The 19827-nt window shown below is 39.4% G+C and overlaps 1 protein-coding gene across 1 annotated transcript in view; it reads left to right on the plus strand.

The window, feature by feature from the left end:
* agbl4 (AGBL carboxypeptidase 4) overlaps nt 1–19827 on the plus strand; it is a 163367-nt gene that overhangs the window by 767 nt on the left and 142773 nt on the right. Inside the window, exons 2-3 of the mRNA XM_049732133.1 lie at nt 123–245; nt 8380–8504. Of these exons, the coding sequence (XP_049588090.1) occupies nt 123–245; nt 8380–8504 (248 nt within the window). The remainder of the gene's footprint in view (nt 1–122; nt 246–8379; nt 8505–19827) is intronic.

The following is a 19827-nucleotide window of genomic DNA, read 5'->3' on the forward strand; positions in this document are numbered from 1 at the left end:
AATAATATTTTTTTTTGCAGACAACCAACATGTGCACCAACATTAAAATCAATTTTAGGCAATACTGCTTGTGATTAAAAAAATTAATACGGCAATGTGTTTTCTTTTGGATGAACGTGTAGGAAACGAAGCTGGAGGTGAGGAAGCCTTGGTGGGAAATGTCAGCAAGCTGACGGTGAGCCCACCAGGTTACTCAGGAACTCCAAGAAAAGGACATCTGGTTTTTGATGCTTGCTTCGAGAGTGGTGAGTTAAATTATCGACACACTTAACAATTTTGGAGTGACAACAGTTACACAATTAATTCCACTTGTTTTGAAAAATATTTTGAAAGCTTTACAATTTAGTCTTCATGCTAACGGATTGTGTTGAACGCTTCCAAATCAATATTAAATATTGGTCAACTTTGATCACATAACTCTGAAAGCATCCCACACGCTGCGAGCCTGTTTCATATAATGCGGGCGGAACAATCATTGCATGCTTATCTAATATATTTGACTGCAGTTGTCAAATGTTTGCCTCACCGAATTGGCTGCCTATTCAAACAAGAGTTGACAGTAAGGTCTTTATTTCATTTTTTTTTTAAATTATTCGCATGTATTAACACAATCTTATTTACTCAACCTCATGTCCCATCCTACGTACTCTTTTCATTAAATGCGTTGTATTTATATGCTCTGACATTTGCTGTTAACTTCTCAGATACACAACTTTAGCGTTTAGCATGCTCTCCCACGCTCATAAGCCCGGAGACAAAACAATCAGGATATTTGTAAAATGATTGTCGCCAATAATAGCGGATACAATTAGGGTATGTGTGTATAGTTTTATTTTTTTTTTTTTTTCCTCAGGATTAGGATTTTTTTTTCTTTTCTCCCCCTTTCCAACTTTTACCCATTTCCGCTAATGACATGTTACAGGAGCTTAGACATTGATTAATGGGAATTGAGCTCCAACATTGAGATCAGCTAACATACATAACGTCTCCGGCTCCGGATGCATCTCCTGAATGATTTATGGAATTGATATTAATATCGCTCCGGTAAATGCATCGCTGAAGTTAGAACAGGGGGGTTAGCTCATATCAAATGAAAGGGGTAGCTCATGTTTTATTAAACTCTTTTTGTCAGTTTTTTTTTAGTTTTTACAAGTGAATCTTGATTCAGTTGTTTTGTAAATGTCAAGGTGACCAGTGTAAAAAAAAGTCATGTGTGCTACCTTATGAACAAACTAAAAATACTGCTTTCCACTAATACCATCATAATTAAATGACCGTAGTGTTGTATGTGGAGCCCATGGTGGTTTTTGGGACATTTGAATGGACATTCATATTCACCTGCCATGTTAATTTTGCTTTTTAAATTACTTTGTGAATATGTTTCTGAACACGTTATATGCCGTTATATGTAAATAGTACTGTATGGTATCAGTGGCGAATATTTGGGGATTTTAACAAGGCAACTGGGTCAACTACGGGGGTCCTCAGTACACGGAAGTCGTTGACAGAGAGCGGGAGTTTCGCCGGGTCTTGACTGTAACTGCCGCTGTTGTGTGTTTCAGTAAATTTATTATTTTAACAACAAACGTGGAGTTATTCGCGTCCATGCGTGCGACATGTGAATGCAAGTTAAAACTTTAAAGTGTTGAAACAGAGTCAAAAAGATTAATTATTCACTTTATTTATTCACTTTTTTTTATTTATTCACTTCATTTTATTTATTATTTATTCATTATATTTATTCATTTTATTTTATGTATTATTTATTCGCTTTATTTTTATTATTATTTATTATATATTCTTTATTTTATTATTTATTATGTATGTATGTATTTATATATTTATTATTATTATTACTATTATTATTATTTTTCACTTTATTTATTATTTTATTTGTTCACATTATTCACTTTTTTTTTTTAGACTAAGCATTCTCTTGATGCAGTCCACGCACCAAGTGTATCATATTCATTCCTTAATGTGCAGATTTAATGTAGAGTTGGTTGCGCAAAATAACATCCAATGTTTAGACACTCGTCATGTAAGCTGTTTGCCAAAGGTACGAAAGGCAATTTCCATTTAGACGAGGCTAAACTCACATTGTTGTCGGCCATATGCTGCTCAAGTCACTGATGGGCCTGCTCATTTCCATATTGTGGGTGTCTCAACCAACAGGTCATTTGATGGCACGAGACGCTTTAGACAGCAAATATATGATAATCGTAACTGCAATTTTCAACATTATGTGCATATTTTCAATCACCCGACATACAAATGCAAATTTGCTGACGCAGATCAATATTTATATGCCACTTAAGAAAATGCAAAGCAGCCAATGAACTTTGTTAATCTGCAAATATAAACTCTGCGTCTATTGTTGGCTATTGTGTCCCGATTCCTTTAAGTGATATAATAGAAAACCTTAATTATTTTTCTCATGAATTCTTATCTGGACCGTGCACTCAAACCGTTCCCATTTTTTACCCGGACTCCTTTTGTGAACGCCGCCTCTCGATATTGCTGACTGTTTTAACCGAGGATGACACTGACAGAGCGAGGTTATTGTTTTCCTGCACCTCTGGCCCTTGCAGATGTAATTAAACACTTGCTGATTAGTCGAACCGCCTCACGCTGTCAGTAACTTGTTTGGTCAAAGAAATTCCCCAGGGGTGACAAATGTTTAATGGGGCCCATTGATTGCCACATGGCATAGACTCATCTGTTTTTACAATCGATTCGCTCAATAGAATCTAACTTATACAGCCGAACGGGGAGCAGATATGCACTTTCTTCATGCTGCGCTTCAATAACGATTCCAGGTCTATTGAGACTCTGGAAATAGATTTACTTGTTGCAAACCTGTGCACACTTTGAGTCAGTCAAAAAACCTGAAAGCTTCTCTACAATGTAAAACTTAACCTTGCTGGTTATAATTCTGCAAATAGTCGACAGAGTAACTTAAAAAAAAAAAGATAGCTTGGTCTTTGGAGTAGCGCTGGTTGTTACTGCCATGCACGCAGCATGGCGTACATTAATATTTATAATATACACGCCAATCATTTGTCACCCGTACGGAAATCTCAGAATCCACTCCTGCGACGAGGCGTTAAAAAGACAACCACCCGTAATCCTCTTTATGTCTGAATCTAAAACACTCCAATAAAAATAAACTCCTTTATTCCACCTTTTGGGTGCTCTCTTGTTTTAAAATAGCTCACTTAGCCAGACTGTCTTTTGGATTAAAATAATTTAATTTCTCTTATCACAGGAGGAAAATAGTCTTCAGAGCAGACTGTAGACAAATATTAGCAACACACATATATGACACACACACACACACACACACCTGTAGCTCCATGACCTTAGACTGCGCCGACTCTTGAGGGTTTGGCAAAGCAAGCGCCATTTATCTGAATGTGAGGGCGTACTCCTGACATGTGATGTATTGAGTGGCACTCTCAGTCGCTCCGTCTCTCTTACATCTCCTTGGCAGCAGCCGAGAAGCTTCACTGCTCAAATGGCTACATTTCCTCTCCGCTCTTTGCCTTTTACCTTTTTCTTCCTCTATGAGCTTTCTTTTAAAACGGGGGAATTGTATAAAGACACGTTTGAGATGAATTAGCCTTGTGGGCGAGACGGTTGCTTTTGATTGATGCTGTTTATTGGCCGTTTGTACAATGTTGGGATTTTTTGCCATCTCAGATTTTTATTATTGTTATATTTTTTTAGTATATACCCGAAGGCATAAACTGTGGATTTATTTTACTTATTGTTCCTGACCGTTTTTATTTCTTATCATTTCGCCGGGTGTAGCTTATGCAGCAAAAAAAAAAAAAAAGGCCGACTAATACAGTAATTCTGGCTTTTGCAAACGATGAAGTGATATTTTACAGTCTTCGGGACTTACAAGCATGACGGTAAAACTTCTCATCGCTCTCAGTGAACAAGAACATCTAAATTGAATTACTTAATTATGCTTCATAATCTCCTATATCCGTTGGTATAAAAAGGGATTAGTCTGTCATTCCATGGATTTGCTTGTATTATATATTTTACCCAACAATAAATGAATAATAAAAAGAAAGTAAAGTTTTGACTGACTTTGTCAAACTGTATTTACCCTTCTAAAATTTATTTTATTGATTGGCATTTTTAAAATATATTTTAGTTAAATATGATTAAATGCTCCAGAATGTTTACTGTGTATGTTTAAACTAACTAATAAAATAATAATATGAAGTCCAGATCTGGCCACACTTACTTTATAAAACCATACTTCAGTTCAAAATCGTTTTGTGGTGGTCTTTTTTTTTTTTTTTTTTTTTTCTCCCCAATCTGACCTATTGGTCAGTGGCCAGTGATTTCTGGCTTCTCTTGTTTCTCTTGCCGCACGGGTTCCCAGTGTTCCTGAACTCATTACAGAGCAATCAGCCCCAGGCATTGAAGTGTGCACCCAGAGGGAGCAATAACTGTAAATAAACACCACTGCAGGCTCTCTGATAACATGTTAGCCAGATGATAACAGGTCTTCTAAGCAGGCCTGTTGACCTTGGGCTAGCTAAAGACTCCACAGGTTCTCCCACACACTCTTATCTTCAGATCTTCTTCTAAAAAGAGTAGGAGAGCGAGGATGCGCTTGCAACAAGATCTTATGAAGGAAAAGGAAAAATGGTTCCACTTAATTAACTTGTCAAATGCCGGCGTGGAACAAATTAGTTAGCAGCAACATCTAGCTAACACAACATTTAAAGCTTGTGAGACCTGAAAGTATAAAGAGGGCAGTTGGCAGAGCCAGAGCTTTGGGGGCTACAGCACCATCTGGATGAGATTGATAACACAATCAAGCCATTACCAATATGAGCGCATCACTATATGACCCATTACTACACCGACCACTTCAGATGGATCGCACCAGTCTAGCTTGGGGGGCCCTTTTGGAAGAAGAAAAAAAATACAATTATAAAAGGCTAGCTTGAAAATTGTGCTCTCTTCAGAATGTGAAGGCAGGCCTGTACATCATCAGATATGTGCGGCTTGCCCGCATATCTCACTGCTGTCCTCGGGCCCAGATTTCTTCATCTATTTTGAAACGAGAAGCTCACCGAAGCATGGCTGGACTGGATTCATAGCAAAATGACTTTAATTCCTCTTGTCTCTTCTTATCATACACTTGAAACATACTTTTTGCTGCATACCCTATTATGATTTTTCCAAAATCTAATCGAGTATACCTGTTAGCTAGTTAGTTTGTAGAAACTTGGAAGGTGACCTCTTTAATCCCGCCTGCAGATGAAGTGATAAGGCATCAAGGGAGAAGGCAGGCTTTAAGAAATCACGAGGCGGGAGATTGATGTTGCCTCAGTGACAACTTGCCTTCAGACGAGCAAGCGAGAGAGAGAAAGAGACAGACGTGGGGAGGGAGGGGAGGGGGGGGGGGGGTCGGAAAACAGCCATTTAGCTGCAGGACTAAACTAAACCCCGACGCTAAGGCTGCTGGCTGGAATCAATTCTGTCTTTATCAGCCCCCTTCGTCTGTGTCCAGGAGTCCTGCCCACACAGCAAAGGAGCTGAAGGCGGGAACGGATATGTTTTCCGATAATGAAATTGAACACAGCAAAAATGGGTTTAAAAAGGCCGCCTGACTACAGTCTCTTAGCAGTACAGCACTCTTTTAATCTCAAATCTACTCTGGTTTGCTCTTGTTTATGCCAGGTCAATTTAAGTCGAGTACGTTGGGCAGTTAGCAGCACGCTTGATAAATTGTGCGTTCAAGGAAGAGATTCAGGGACATGACAGGAGGTAACGCTGTAACCAAACAACTGTAACGGCCAGTCAGTTCCACCTCGGGCCTCGGACGGCGGGACTGCCGCTGTGTGATGATCCATCTGCATGGCAGAAAGCATCCATCCAGCGGATGGCTACAGGCTGCAGGCCGGCCCATTGTGTGGGCTGAGCACTGTGACTGCTCCCTCTTGTACCTCCGTAATGGGATTACATTAGCCAGGTTCTTGTGCTCCTCTTCAGATGAATTTGGCACACACACACACAGCATATGCAAGCAGCAGATTCACACGCTTGTTGCGCCTCGTGATAACGACTTGCATACCAGAGATGAACATTTGACTGCATTTCTATAATAGCCCGTCACTGATCACTTTGTGTATTTTTTTTTTTTTAAACCTCATTTTCATCTCTAGTTTAATATTATGTTTAAGAAATTGCGTGTCTAACTAGATAGTGAGGTTGCAAAAAAACAAAGAAAGGTTTTCATTGTTTTTCAGAGCTAGTTATTGTGTAATTTAGGGCACCGCCAGGGCCAAGCTGCTCATTTAAACCAAATTAAAATTAGTACATTTCCTAGTGTCCTCTCAAGGATAAAGACTTGTGTTTAACGCAGCCTGTCAAGACACCAATGAAGACGATAATGAAGAAAAATGATACACTAGAGGAATGATATGATAGTCTTGTTCTCAAGGACCAGAAATTGTGTTTCTTCTTATGCACCTTGGTTTTGCAGTATGCTAATTTTGTCACCCCTCTAAAAAACTGCCTTTTTTGTACGCATAGGTTTCCTTTTCATCCCGTTTAATGTCTATTTTCCGAAAAGGGCAGCCGCACAATAAAAGCAGTCGGCGTTGGTTTGATACTAAATGACATGGCATTGATTTAAACGGTCAGGCCACCAGCCCACCAAAGTGTTTGAATGCGGAGGTAGCCACCATAAAATTAAAACAGGGATCAATGATGTGTCATATCCTTGCTGCTTCACGGCCTCAATGTGTAATTTGGACTTTGAGGCTGCAGCCATCTCTCATGTCAGGCCCTCCAGCTCTGGACTCAATAACCCAGTAGCCCATGGCTGCTGTCTTTTGCTCTCCTATAGTAAAGTGTTCACGAGCAGAAACACAAAGAGACGGGTTAGTGTGTGTATTGTGTGTACGACCACCCCTGCAGATTCAATCGCACGGGGAATTGAGTGATGTTGTACTTTTGATGAGTTCTTATTAGCAGAGCATTGAGGCAAGTTGGAGCGTGTATGAATTTCTAACACAAGCCAGATGGGCTGTATTGAAACCGGGATTGAGTGCAACCAAGCTGCTAAATATATATTTTTAAACCTCATCTATTGGACAGTTGATTTAATTTTTCTTAGAATTGACATCTGCGGCGTTACACAATATGTCATCATAGTCATAGTTTTCTTCGGAGGACCATTACGACCGTCAACAAACTGATGATTAAGTAAGTTTGAAACCAGAGACTAGAAAAAACAGTTTTTTCAAATATTTTTAAAAGATCAACAAAACATTGTGAAGACAATTTGTAACTTTAGTATTGAGAGATGAAGTTGATGCACAATTTGTCTTCGGGGGCCACATAAAATGATTTGGCGGGCCGTATCTGGGCCCCCAGGTCTTGACTTTGACACCTATGCTTCCATTTGGCGGCCATTATTGACATGCTCTCAGCCGTGTTTACTCTATGAATTGCTATGAAAGATGGTCAAAGTCATCTTATGACTTAAGAAATAGAACAAGTAGAATGGGGAAAAAAAAAACAAAACGTTAGCACACTAGATTTATATACCAGCATCCAAGCCATGCAACTACTCCCTGATTAGTCAAAGATGCTGCGGCGAAGCTCGTTTTCCCGGCCTGCGCGCTGGGATAAGACGCCAATCACTTCCCATTAGTGCTTCCTGTGGAAGCTGTAAGCGGATGAGCTTCAAATGTGGAAAAACATCTAGCCATTAGTTACTGTAATTGTAGTCTTGCTTTTTTTTATTTCACGTTGTAGCTATTTCATAGCATGTTAATTAAATTTCATCATACAGTTATGAAATTGCGCCAATCAATGCACATACTAAAAAGTTATCGATTTTAAAATCTCACAATCATTTAAGCCTTGATTTTAGAAGGGTGACAAATTGTCCTTCATGTATATTCACTTTGAGACAACTCATCAATTCCTCCTATGAGCATTTTCAACATACGTGTTTCATGTTCCAGCCGTGATATGAATCTTATATTTAGAGCATCTGCCATGTCGTCATCTAGCAGCCGGTCATCTTCTAGACAGCTATGAGACTTGGAAGCCGGGAAATGATTCCCATTGGATTAATTATACTCCCACTCATCATTTTTCCGCGGTTACCATGTAATATGTCCGATATGGATGGTTGAAGCTTTTGGTGTCACTTGGTCTTTCTTCATGGCCTCGATGGAGGTTGTTTTGGTGTGATAGACTTGTCAATGTATCAACACGGAGTGGAAGAAATGCATATTGTATTGATTATTAAATCGAATGAGGACATCGCTCTTGGTAAACTTGGGTTGCAGATGAAAATGATTCACACTCATGTAAAATCTTCTTGTGCAGGGAATCTTGGCCGTGTTGACTACATCAGCGAATTTGAGTTTGACCTCTTCATTCGGCCAGACACCTGCAATCCCCGATTCCGAGTGTGGTTCAACTTCACCGTGGAGAATGTCCGAGACACTCAGGTCAGTGTTTTATATTTTGAAAGGCAGAAAACACTTTTAGGAAGTCTCATTAACGTTCCACATTTGGTGGCCATTTTTAATTCAAACGTAATATTTATAACTAAACAAGCTTAACAGTTTTGCTGTTAGTATTTTGTCATCCGGAAGCATTACAGGTGGGTAAACACATTTAATTATTTTCAATGATCTAAATCAAATTAAAAACCCTAAAAAATATTAATTGAAACTCATTCAGTTTTTTTCCCCATGCAATATGGTCGGTGAGTCATCATCGGGAACCGCATCAATAACAAAGCATAGCAATTTAATAAAGCCTAGTTTAAGATTAATTGAGCAAAGTGTCAAATTAGACTTCCATCCCAACATCTATCAGTTTACAAAAAAAAGTTTTCCCCTACTGAATTGAGGCAATCTTCTTTTTCCCTCGCATCACTTCTTGTCAGTCTCCCTGGGTGATTCTGCCACTGGCAACCTGCGAGCTTTGCGATTGGTCGACAGAGGTGGTCACATGGCACAGAGATACTCACTGTATGTGATGACAGTTAACATAGCTTGAGGGGAGGGGCCATGGCGGCGTGTGCTATTTAAATATGACTTTGTTGGATTAAAAGAAGGTAAAACTAAACCCAGTGGCAATAAATCCTTCGATTTGCAGTATCATTTTTCATGGATAATCTTGTCAGACTTCGATAAGAACAACAAAGACAATGCAAAGGAGCAGCGCAAGCACAAAGAGAACAGCGAGTGAGGACGGAAAATGAAATAAATTGGAATAGAGCAAAAAAAAGGCCAAAATAAGGATGAATCCCCATCATACTGTTGCGCCTGTCTTCCTGTGGAGTGTCCAACACGCCCAATCTGAGCCTATCAGGCCAATCAGGCCATCTCCCCGCAGTGCTGTAGTCAGCACTAATCACATTTTATGGCTCTGAGATGAATGGGAGGCCTCGACTTGGAGCTGAATCGATCCCACGGCTAGATAGTCCGGCACCGGCAGCCTGCAGCTCGGGCCAACAGGATATTTGCTGCTGTGGCAAAATGACAGAAAGTGTGTGGGAGAGACTGGCAGGAAGGCGCTTTATACATACACCCCACAGGTGTAATAATATTACTCATTTTAACGTGTACATGATACACAATCGTATAGTTGACCGCCTGCTTACGCTCAATGAGACAAAATGGCAGCCACTGTCGTGTTTTTTCCGGGAACGTGGAATTGCCTCTTATCTGTCCAATGTCCAGCAGCATGTGTCATGAATCGAGTGTTGTATTTATACACAGCATATTGATATGTATCTGAAATTCACGTCCATTAAAAAAATAATCATAATAGTCGTGCGATATGAGCCGAATCATACAAAGTAAGAAATTTGAATATGTTAAACCGATGAGTGCAGTTATGTGAGGAGATGCTGTTCTATGGAGATATCAGCTCGGTTCCACGGGAGAACTGGACTGGTGGAGTGTTTCATCCAGCTAAGCCTTGCTAACTCTCAGCCGGAGCCAGGGGAACGGGGTACAGTAAAAGCCCGTGATATTGGAAGTGAGATGGCTATTTTGAAGGAATGTAAGCTGGTGAAACAGATTTGGTCTGCCTCAATCAGCTTAGAGGCTTTGTTGAAATTGGCTTCACCGTAGCGCTGGTTAGGATGGATGGATGGATGGTTGCTTGGCTGGATGAATGTCTTCTTTTTTATGTGGTTTTTTTTTGCATTTCCAAAACATCTTACAAATTGGAAAATTGTTTTGGTTTATTTGCAGTTCTGGGAATAATACTCAGTGGCATGTAATAGTATGATGATAAATAGTTGAATGGGCTGGTTTTTAAGGCATCCTCATTTCTTTTTTTTTTTACTTCACGGTAGCTTCTTGCCAATGATTCTGGAAACTGGAAATTATGTTGTAGCAGGAGATACTACTATTTTAAGCAGTACTGTACGGGAAACATCGCTAGTTGTCAATAACCCATTTAAAACCCAAATATCGGCAATATTCGGGTTTTCAAACTCCATGTAAATGTGCGCAGAAACCCAAATATGTCCTTAAGCGTATTTTTAAAATTCCGAATAAAACCCCAGGGTTACCATATTTCTAATTAATAAATCTATAAAATATATAAATATAAAATAAATATATAAAATGATAAAATATCTCGGCTTCGGGTCCGTCATAAATTTTCATGTCTCATAAAAACAAAAAAAAAACCTTTGTATACATTTCGAGCTGAAGAAACTTTCCGACCACCTCAGCGGTTGCTGACTTATACCTTACAAAAGTTTATGTTCTAATTCCAAAGTGAGTGAAGCTCAACAAGCAAGTTTCTGCTAGCACCATTGCATTTCATCCTCTGCCTATGTTATGGCCAGAAAGCGGTGGATGAGTTGATATGACAGCCCATTGGGCAAGTTGATATGCCATTCCATTCTGCTGTAGGGGTGTGCTAAATGTCAGGCTCCGTGAAGGGTACGGCTGTGAGCTATTATCATTGGGGCCTTCAGGGAGCCATTCATAGAAGACAGGCAGTAAAACCTTGCACCGAGCACCTTCAACTCCGATGATTTGTAAGCCTCACTTGCCCAGCGAAAGCACAGTACAGAACGGTTACTCACCATAACCAGGGAAGAGGATGAACTCCTGGCACAGTCTTCCATTTTGTATTCCCACAGGTCCAGTCTTATTGTAATATTTGGGACGTAGCCCGCTGACAATAATTCATCAGGGACATTACGCAGTCGGACACACTCGATAAGTTGGATATTGATTAGATCATCAAACATGTGAGGCGTTTTTACATTGTTTGCATAATGCCGTTTGTTGTTTATAGTAGCTGCTGCTGTGAATAACATCATGTTAGATCTAGTCAGATGTGACCAAAAGGACTTCTGGCCATTTAACCTACAGGAAGAGAAAATAGAGGATTTTTTTTTTTTTCCTGGTTCGCACAGAGGAACCACCTCTGTGTGGTTCAGAGGTCACTGATAATAGACAAGAGGGCCTGGTTCACAATTCATCCTCAAGGTATTTGATGTGATGAGGTCAAGGCTCTCAAGTTCCTCTACTACTAAATCAGCTTTCAGGCAAGTCTAAAGCAACAGAGTCAGAAAATTATAACTGTGATGGAAGCTACATTGAAAACAAGAATTGGCCATAATGAATATTTTTCATTATTTGTGATTATTTTGTTATTAGTCTTCAGTAATTTTAGCTGAAAACATGGTAATGCTAGATTTTGTGTTCTCCGTCGATTACTCAACACGTTGACTTTACCAAGGTAATTTTCATCTAAGTGCTATTTACGCCAGTCCGAAGAAGCACCGTCTAACTCTTCAAGATAAACAGCCCAAATTAAAGTCACCAAACGTCCTTCTGTTACAAAGAACAGTACCTTACCATCTGCTCGGACAATAAAACGTGGCGAAGCGATGGTTGTTTAACAACCTCTTTTTTTGCAAGTGAATAATTAATATCAGCAAGTACTGCACCCCCCCTACCCAAAAAAGCATTCTCACTGCCGTTTTGGGTGTAATTACACTCCCGACCACTAGATGACAGCACACTATTTAGTTTGACACTGAGCAGAGCAGACTAAACTCAGGAAATGTAATAATTCACCCTATGAGACACAACTTTATAACATCCAGAGATTCTCCCACCTCTTTAAAATTAATCAAGAAAAAAATCAATTAATTAAAAAAAACATCCTGTTTAAATTGCGTTGTTTTTTGCCAACATCCTTCCACCATTGCCCTTCAGCAAGAGACAGACAAGTAATTGTTTAACAGCAGTGAGTGAATGTTGCCCCATCATCGCTGTCGTCACACCGGTGATGATCATGCGCTCAAGACAGCTTGTCGGGGTCAATAACTCATGACGGGGCTCCTAGAAGGTCACGAACCTTCAAATCTGTGATTAACGGTGACTTCCTTTTTTTTTTTTGAGGTCACATCTTTTTGTACAGTATTTGCCAAATGGCTTATCACTTAATAAAGACACTACAAAAAAGTTTGGATGGACTAGTTTGAAACATAATGGGAACTTCTTGAAAGGCACAGGCAGTTTGTCAGCGGGTTGTAGGGTATCTTGAATGACCTTGTTCTGTAAAAAAAGGAACTCGGGCATCCTTCCTTATTGTCGAGGCTGATGCTCCCCCAGATCACGCCATAATGACATGGACAAAAGGATATGACGACAGCACAGAATGGATTTTTAAACTGTCGCCCTGATAGCGGAATGAGTTTTCCCCGGGTTATCGCTGCTGACACAATATTCCTTATCAAAGTTCATTTCCCTATTTTTAACTTGATTCACTTTAAGCTAATGGTATGTTTTTAAATCTAGCCGACTCGCCATTTATCATGCATTTATTCTTGCTTTTTTTAAAATCAGGTTGAGGGGGACTATGAATGAAAAAAAAAAAAAACACATTTAATTTTCTATTCAGCCTGCTTATCCTCACTCACAACTTCTGGAGATGGGCTGGTGCGTTTGCCATCAGTGCAGTCATTAGTGAAGTGTTCATTGAGAGTCCAGCTGTGTGCCAGTGTGTCATGCTGCCAATGTGCACCAATTTTCCAAATCAAAGCACAGCACTGGCAAAGTTGTGGTTTTTTTTTTTTTGGGTGGATGTAGCTGAATATGCCAACAGAACAAAAATTACACATAATGACGATGTGAGTATTGCAGAGTTTCACTTTACGGCAAGAAAAAAAAACCCAACCAAGACCACTTCAGTCTTATAAAATGGTCGACAATTTCGGTGAAATTAGAACTGGAAGCTTGCACCCCCGGGCTGTTTCTTAGAATCTACTTAAATAAGATAAATGCAAACATTCGCTTCAAAGTTCCACATAAATTTGACCAACTGTACAAGCAAGTCGCACAAACATCGCAATGTGAAAACTAAGACAATAATAAAATGAAAGGAGGCATTAATAATTGATTAATAATTATGAATGTGTTGGGAGGATGCCAGCATGTGCAGTATTTAAAAGAAACAGCAGTGAGGAAAAATAAATTACAAATCAAATTAAGTCAGATCATTTTGAGTTCAAAATAATAGCCGCACGTTTGACAAAAAAAAAAAAATGAAAAATAGTATTCATTTCCAACATGAATAATGCATTGGGAATGCGGCCGTTTTTTAATTTCAAATCAAATTTATTTTCCTTCACTTTCTGTAAAGTATTACACTTGATGCAATTTTCTTCATGTATCAATTTAGAACAGTAAGTCCAAAGCTCCCAATGCATTTTCCTATTGCTGCAAAAGTCATGACCCGCAAAATTCAAGAGCAATAAAAAAAAAAAAAAGGATTGTTCAAAAATAAACACCAAAAACATTTGAAAATCACCGCTGTAAGGAATTTGCTCATTTCTTAAATTGTCTTGTGTATCACATCAGTTTGAATTGTCAAAATTTTTACAAAATCTTAGTATTTTTGAGCTTCCCAAAGAAAGCTCTTTTGGGTTGGGTATGGAAGGGCCTTCCAGAGCTTCTGTGCAGCTGCACGAAATGATGAGCCTGGTGTCGGGGCATGGATCATCCTTTTTCACCGAGTAATGAATACAGATTGCACACTGGATAGAAGGCCTCAGCAATCTGCTGCTCGGCAAATGAAACAACTGCCATTCTAATGAAATAGTCGTTTCATGCCAGCGCAGCCCTCGACGCCGTCTAAATTCAATTCCAGACCCGCAGATTTGCATGTTGGGGAGGGGGGGATTGAGAAATGCGGCATGGCGGAGAGGCGGGGTTATAAATGCTGTAATTAGAGTATTGTCTGTATTGTGTGTATGTTGATGCGTGAAGGTAGCCGTGTAGCGGGAGTGCCCCGCCTGTCGTGATATTGTCGTTAACCACCTGGTTATTTTCGACGGCGGGGTCCAATCGCAGCAATGACACTCCGCTTGCGAGTAACTTCACACACTCGACTAATTATGCCAACTAGCGGCTTGGGAGGAAGGGGCTCCCTCTATTCTGTATTTAGGGAACAGCGAGGAAAGCCGCGGTGCCTCTTTGATGCTGCTTTTGTTTTCTTGTTTGTGTGGTTTAATAATTTAATCAAGCCAAACGTCCTCCTTCTCTGTGTAACTGTCTGTTGGCGAAGGCTAATTACGCCGCAGATTGTTCTCCCGGTGCTCTCGATGAGAGTTTAGATCCGGGAGGGGCGGAGGGGTGGCGTCGCTGTGTGTTGATGGCTGTAATTTAACAGTGGGCTGGTGGGCTAAGCTGTCTGTCCACCGCTGTTTTATTGTTTCCGAAGGCTGCTGACAAGCTACTATTCGAAAAGTCCGGCCGGTAAACCAAGGCCTTTTCTGACTGTTAAATATTTATTTGAGGATAATTGTGAATTGACGTAAAGTGGCGTGTTTTAGATTGGTTATTCAGAGTTGCTTTGCGCTAATAATCTAGTTTAAATGGATCTGAGTGTTTTACCGTTTTTTATCACTGCATTTTTCAACAAGTTGTACGGAGACTAAGTTGTTTAGTCCAGGCGGGCCCAAACTATTTTCTCTGAGGACCGCATGCAGTAAGTGGAAGAATGCTGCAAGGGTCACTTTGACTTCAACTTTTATTCGTCACAGACTAAATGGAGTTTTTTATTTTTTATTTTATTTTTTTAAAATTATATTATCTCAGGTGGAGGGTGTGCTGGAGGCTAAATTTTATTACAATTATATATTAATTTTCAAATCTGATACCTGTCTATTGACCGAATTTCTTAATAATTTCTTAATATTAATTTTGATTGATTTGTACAGGTCATAGGTCACGCTAATGGTGGAAAAAGTTTTTTCAGGCTAATTTTTCGAGCAATTGATCAAGAGTGACCAACAATGACTTGAACACTACATCGATAAAAATTAGCAGAAAACGCTGAGTCGTGAATGTGCCGGGAAATCAACTATACTGTAGTATTACCATACCGGTTCCTTTATCGATGCGCTTGATTTAGTTCCATTACTACAATCAATATACAATACACATTGTTTCTATTTGTTTTTTATGGTCAGATAAATTGAATGGATTTTCCCGTGATATTTGGAACGACTAACAGCGTTAGCCATCAGTACTGTCAAACATTCGAAGACTTCATTTTGCGTCCAGAGACTGACCGGATTGCCTAACTGATTAGATTCAATGCTGCTGGTTCCAATTAGTTTTTACACAACCAAATCATCCTCGACACTAGATTAGCATGCACTGATTAACTGTATAATGCAATACACCGGGGATACACTCTGCATTGTTGCCTGTGGTGTTTAATAATACACAAATGAGATGAGCTCAACTTGCCATACTTGAATTTGTGATTGGGGAATTTACAGAGCAGATTGGACTAAATTGGACGAAGGTATTTGTGAGACATGTGGCGAATTTAGATTAATGTAGGTGAAATAATCTAATTAGAACTTAATTTAAATATATTTTTTAAATCATCGATTAATCGGCAAAATTATCAACAAATTGATCGAAAAATATCATAGTTGCAGCCCTGCTCTAATTTTTTTTTTTTTTTTTTTTTTTTTTGGAGCCACCTTCGCCATCAGAGCAGATAAGCGCCGCAAGTTAAAATACAAGCGTATTAGACTAAGCTGTCTCGGCTTGCAGAGCAGAAATAAGTTGGCGCCACAGTGATTTGAGTCACCGTTTGACACAAGCTACAAGCTGTATATCTCTCGAGGCTCTCGGTCTTTGGTGGCCAGTCATAAAAAAAAGCTTCCTGATAACATTTTCAGGGATTCTGGCGCCATTGACTCATTTATCTTGACTGTGTGTGTGTATATAGTGTATTTTATTTATTATGGCAATCCTTCAATCTTGCTGGTGAATTTATTTACAACACCCTTGAAAACACCTAACCGAGCCACAGACTTTACAAATGCTTTTTTTTTTGTCATTTGCACTGAAAGTTTGCAAGACTCTAGATTTGAAATCATCATTATGATGTTTGCTTATGTATGCTAACATATTAAAGGGCAAACATATTTTTCAAGGGATTTTTTTTTACTTGTCGTACCAACACAAATTATATGGTAGGAAATACAATACCCGATATCCAAGGTTAGCCAAAAAATAAAAATACAACAAATACAAGATAAAATAAATATGCTGAATGTTTCTGATGAAGATCAGAGATGCTTATTGAACATGAGCAAAGATTCAATACAGCAAAGGTGTGATTGAATCCAGATTGTAGATCACCTTGGTGCTTTGTTTAGCCCGAATATGTGATATCTCCACCGTGGCAGCTTCCCCTTTGCGGTGTTTGCGAGTACACAAATGCTGTTTGTCTTTCTGATGTTGAGATTTAGCATCTCCAGAGACGTTACGGACCTGCGTTTTCTCATAATAAAGCGGCAAAGGAAATTTTACATAAAAGATCAAAATATACTTAGAGACTATTTACTCAATAATGATAATTATTTTTATTGCTCCGGACTCATGTCAAAATAATAATTAATTTCAATTGAAGACAACATTTTGTCATTTATTGATGAGTGGTTTTAATGTGATGAGAAAAAAAGAGAGAACAAGAATCAAGAGTGTTTCCTTGTGCTCTGGTGTTGTCCTATCATCTTTTGCCAACATTAGTGACAAGCTACATGTGCACAGAATCCCCGAAGAGAAGCTTGTTCCGGCACTTGCCGGATCCGGCCATTGCAAATCTAGACACTCAAATGAAAAGCCTGAAAAAGCTGAAGAGCAAATGACTGAGGGAGGAAAATGGGTGAAGATGAAAAAAAGTATAGTTGAAGTATAATGAGCATTCGAGATGTGAAGATTGCTGAATTAATCAGACTGTGAGTGCTCCTGCGATAAAGCCGGAATACTTTTCATGTGACAAATGTGTAATTAAGAATGATTTTTTTTTTTTTTTAACCCCCCCCCGCACACACACACTTGAAGTCACACACGCACGCAAGAACATATTGACGGACTGGAGGTGGGCGGGAAGAACAAAGCGCTTCTGTCCTTCTCGGCGTGGAACATGCGTTTCTGGAAAAAGTGTGAACATGAGATGGAGCCTTTAATTAGAATAATAGCAAACCACCATTGCTGACTGATTTTGAATGATAGGATGAGATGTTTTAATTTTGGCACTTTATTTTATCTTATATATGTGACACCGAGTTTTTCTTTCCCATCAAATGTCTGTATAATTTGAAGGATATATATTTTTTCCTCCTCCCACACATTATTTGCAGTATCAGTAGTTTTTACTTCTTAGATTTTGAGTGACTGCATGTAAAAAAGGTGGACTGGATTACTTCTTTGTCAGGCAAGCGTGAAGGCGAAAAGCAGATTGTCCCTTGGTTGGTTTCCGTGGAACACAAAGTCGTGCTGATGAAAAATTCATAATTTTTTTTGTGGATGACTATGCAGACAGGGGGATTATTTTTTTTTTCTTTTTGACATTTAAGTCACAATTGACCGGGCCGCTCTGGAATGCAAAGGGGGGAACCCTCATGGGGCCATTTATGACTTCAATAGAATTGAATATTACCACATACACACAAATGTATCCAGTAAAACCAAAAAGGTTCAACAATTCATTTTGAAAGTGGAGTTGTAACAAAATATGTTGCAATATCTCACTGTTTGACACCTGTGATTTAACCCTATGTTATTCTCCTTAAACCACAATGTAACATTCTTTTTGCCGGTCAAACAGATTCCATACTATTTTGTCCACTTTTGTCAAACTCAGTGTATTACTGCCATCAGCATTTAAAAATAAAATAAAATCCCCCCCCCAATGCATTTCAATGGCTGTCAATTATGCAGATTTTCACTATTCATGGTGGGGGGTGCACTTGTACTGTGACACAGTTCGCTATCAATACAGTTGAGCCAGGACGGTCAGTGTCCATGTTGTCCAACCCTTAAACTAGCTAACATAACTTTTCATGGCAATGATTTCTTGTCCATCCTTTTGCTAGTAACTAATGCAAATAGCGTGAAACCATATGTGTCCTTGTATAAGCAAATGCATATTGCTGTGTGGTCTTTAAATGATCCATTATCTACCGCTTCTACACAATTTCATAATACCATTACCATATATGTCTCTTCAAATGATGCCCGATGATCTCATATCTGATGCGTACATATCTATTTGCGTACATATCTGGAAGGTCATTGCGGCTGTGTTTGTTAGCGAGTTTAGTCAAGGCTACCCGTCATCATTCCAACTGCATTAACCTTGGCCTCCATGCCTGCAAGGCCCACAACTTCCATTTCTCGGCAACAAATACAGGTCCCGGCTCGGGGCAAACTGGCAGGCAGCATAGTTAATGACTTATTTACTGTTTAATGGCTGTATACGGTAGCGGCGCAACAATTAATGAGAAAATGCCAAATTCACAAGCCATGGGGGAGTCAGGTGGCCGAGGTTATTTTCTTTCTCTAACTTTATCTGGGCGCTGCCTTCTGCTCTAGCCAGATAAACTCCCGCATACCTGGAGACAGACAGGCTGACAGCGGCAAGGACAGCTACTTTTACAAAGTGTCGCTGTAAAAATACACACTGACCTTATTTCCCAACTTTTATTCCATTCCTCTTTATTCCATTCCGGCCTGAAATAAATCATCCTTACTGTGTCCCCATTTCAATGAAGTTATTGATTTTTTTTTTCTTTCTTTTTTCGGCCTTCCATATAGTCCTCCCCTTTGTCAGTAATGATAAACACTTTTTTTTTTCCTGAAATTTCCAAATGATTATCATATTGGTTTTCATGCACATTTGCCAACCCCTCCCTTGATTCACTCGCTCCTCTGCCTTTTCTCTTACGGTGTGTTGTTTTCCCTGGCTCTCTTTAGCTCTGTGAATACCATCGCTCAAGCAGTGAGCTGTTGCAGGCACTTTGTTGCTGACCATGGTGCTGAAAGCCTCCTGCCTTCCAATTGCCAGAGTGTTCATTTCATGGTTCATATACCCCGTTCTCCATTTGTCAGAGTGCTGTTAGCCCCCCACACTTATTTCTTTAACCCCTTCCCTTACAAATAATAACAAATCAAAGGCACATTTGTTTTACTCCACCGTCACAGCTCCTGCCACTGCCAGGCTTTCAATTAAAGAGCCGGCATTTGTTACATGTTGCAGAAAATGTTTTGGGGACTTTTTATTTTTTTTTTTTTTAGATATTGTTTTGTTGCTTTGCCCTTTTCGGTGTGTGCTGCTGTGTTTTATTGCGTTTAACCACATTCCACTTTGTTGCTTGTTTGGTGTGAACTATTGGATGCCCAACGTGATTCAGCATTGTGTGCCTTATGCAAATCTTTGTGTAAATATGCAAATAGTTGAAAACAGTCCGTGACA

This window comes from Syngnathus scovelli, chromosome 10 (genome assembly GCF_024217435.2).
Source record: "Syngnathus scovelli strain Florida chromosome 10, RoL_Ssco_1.2, whole genome shotgun sequence".
NCBI lineage: Eukaryota > Metazoa > Chordata > Actinopteri > Syngnathiformes > Syngnathidae > Syngnathus > Syngnathus scovelli.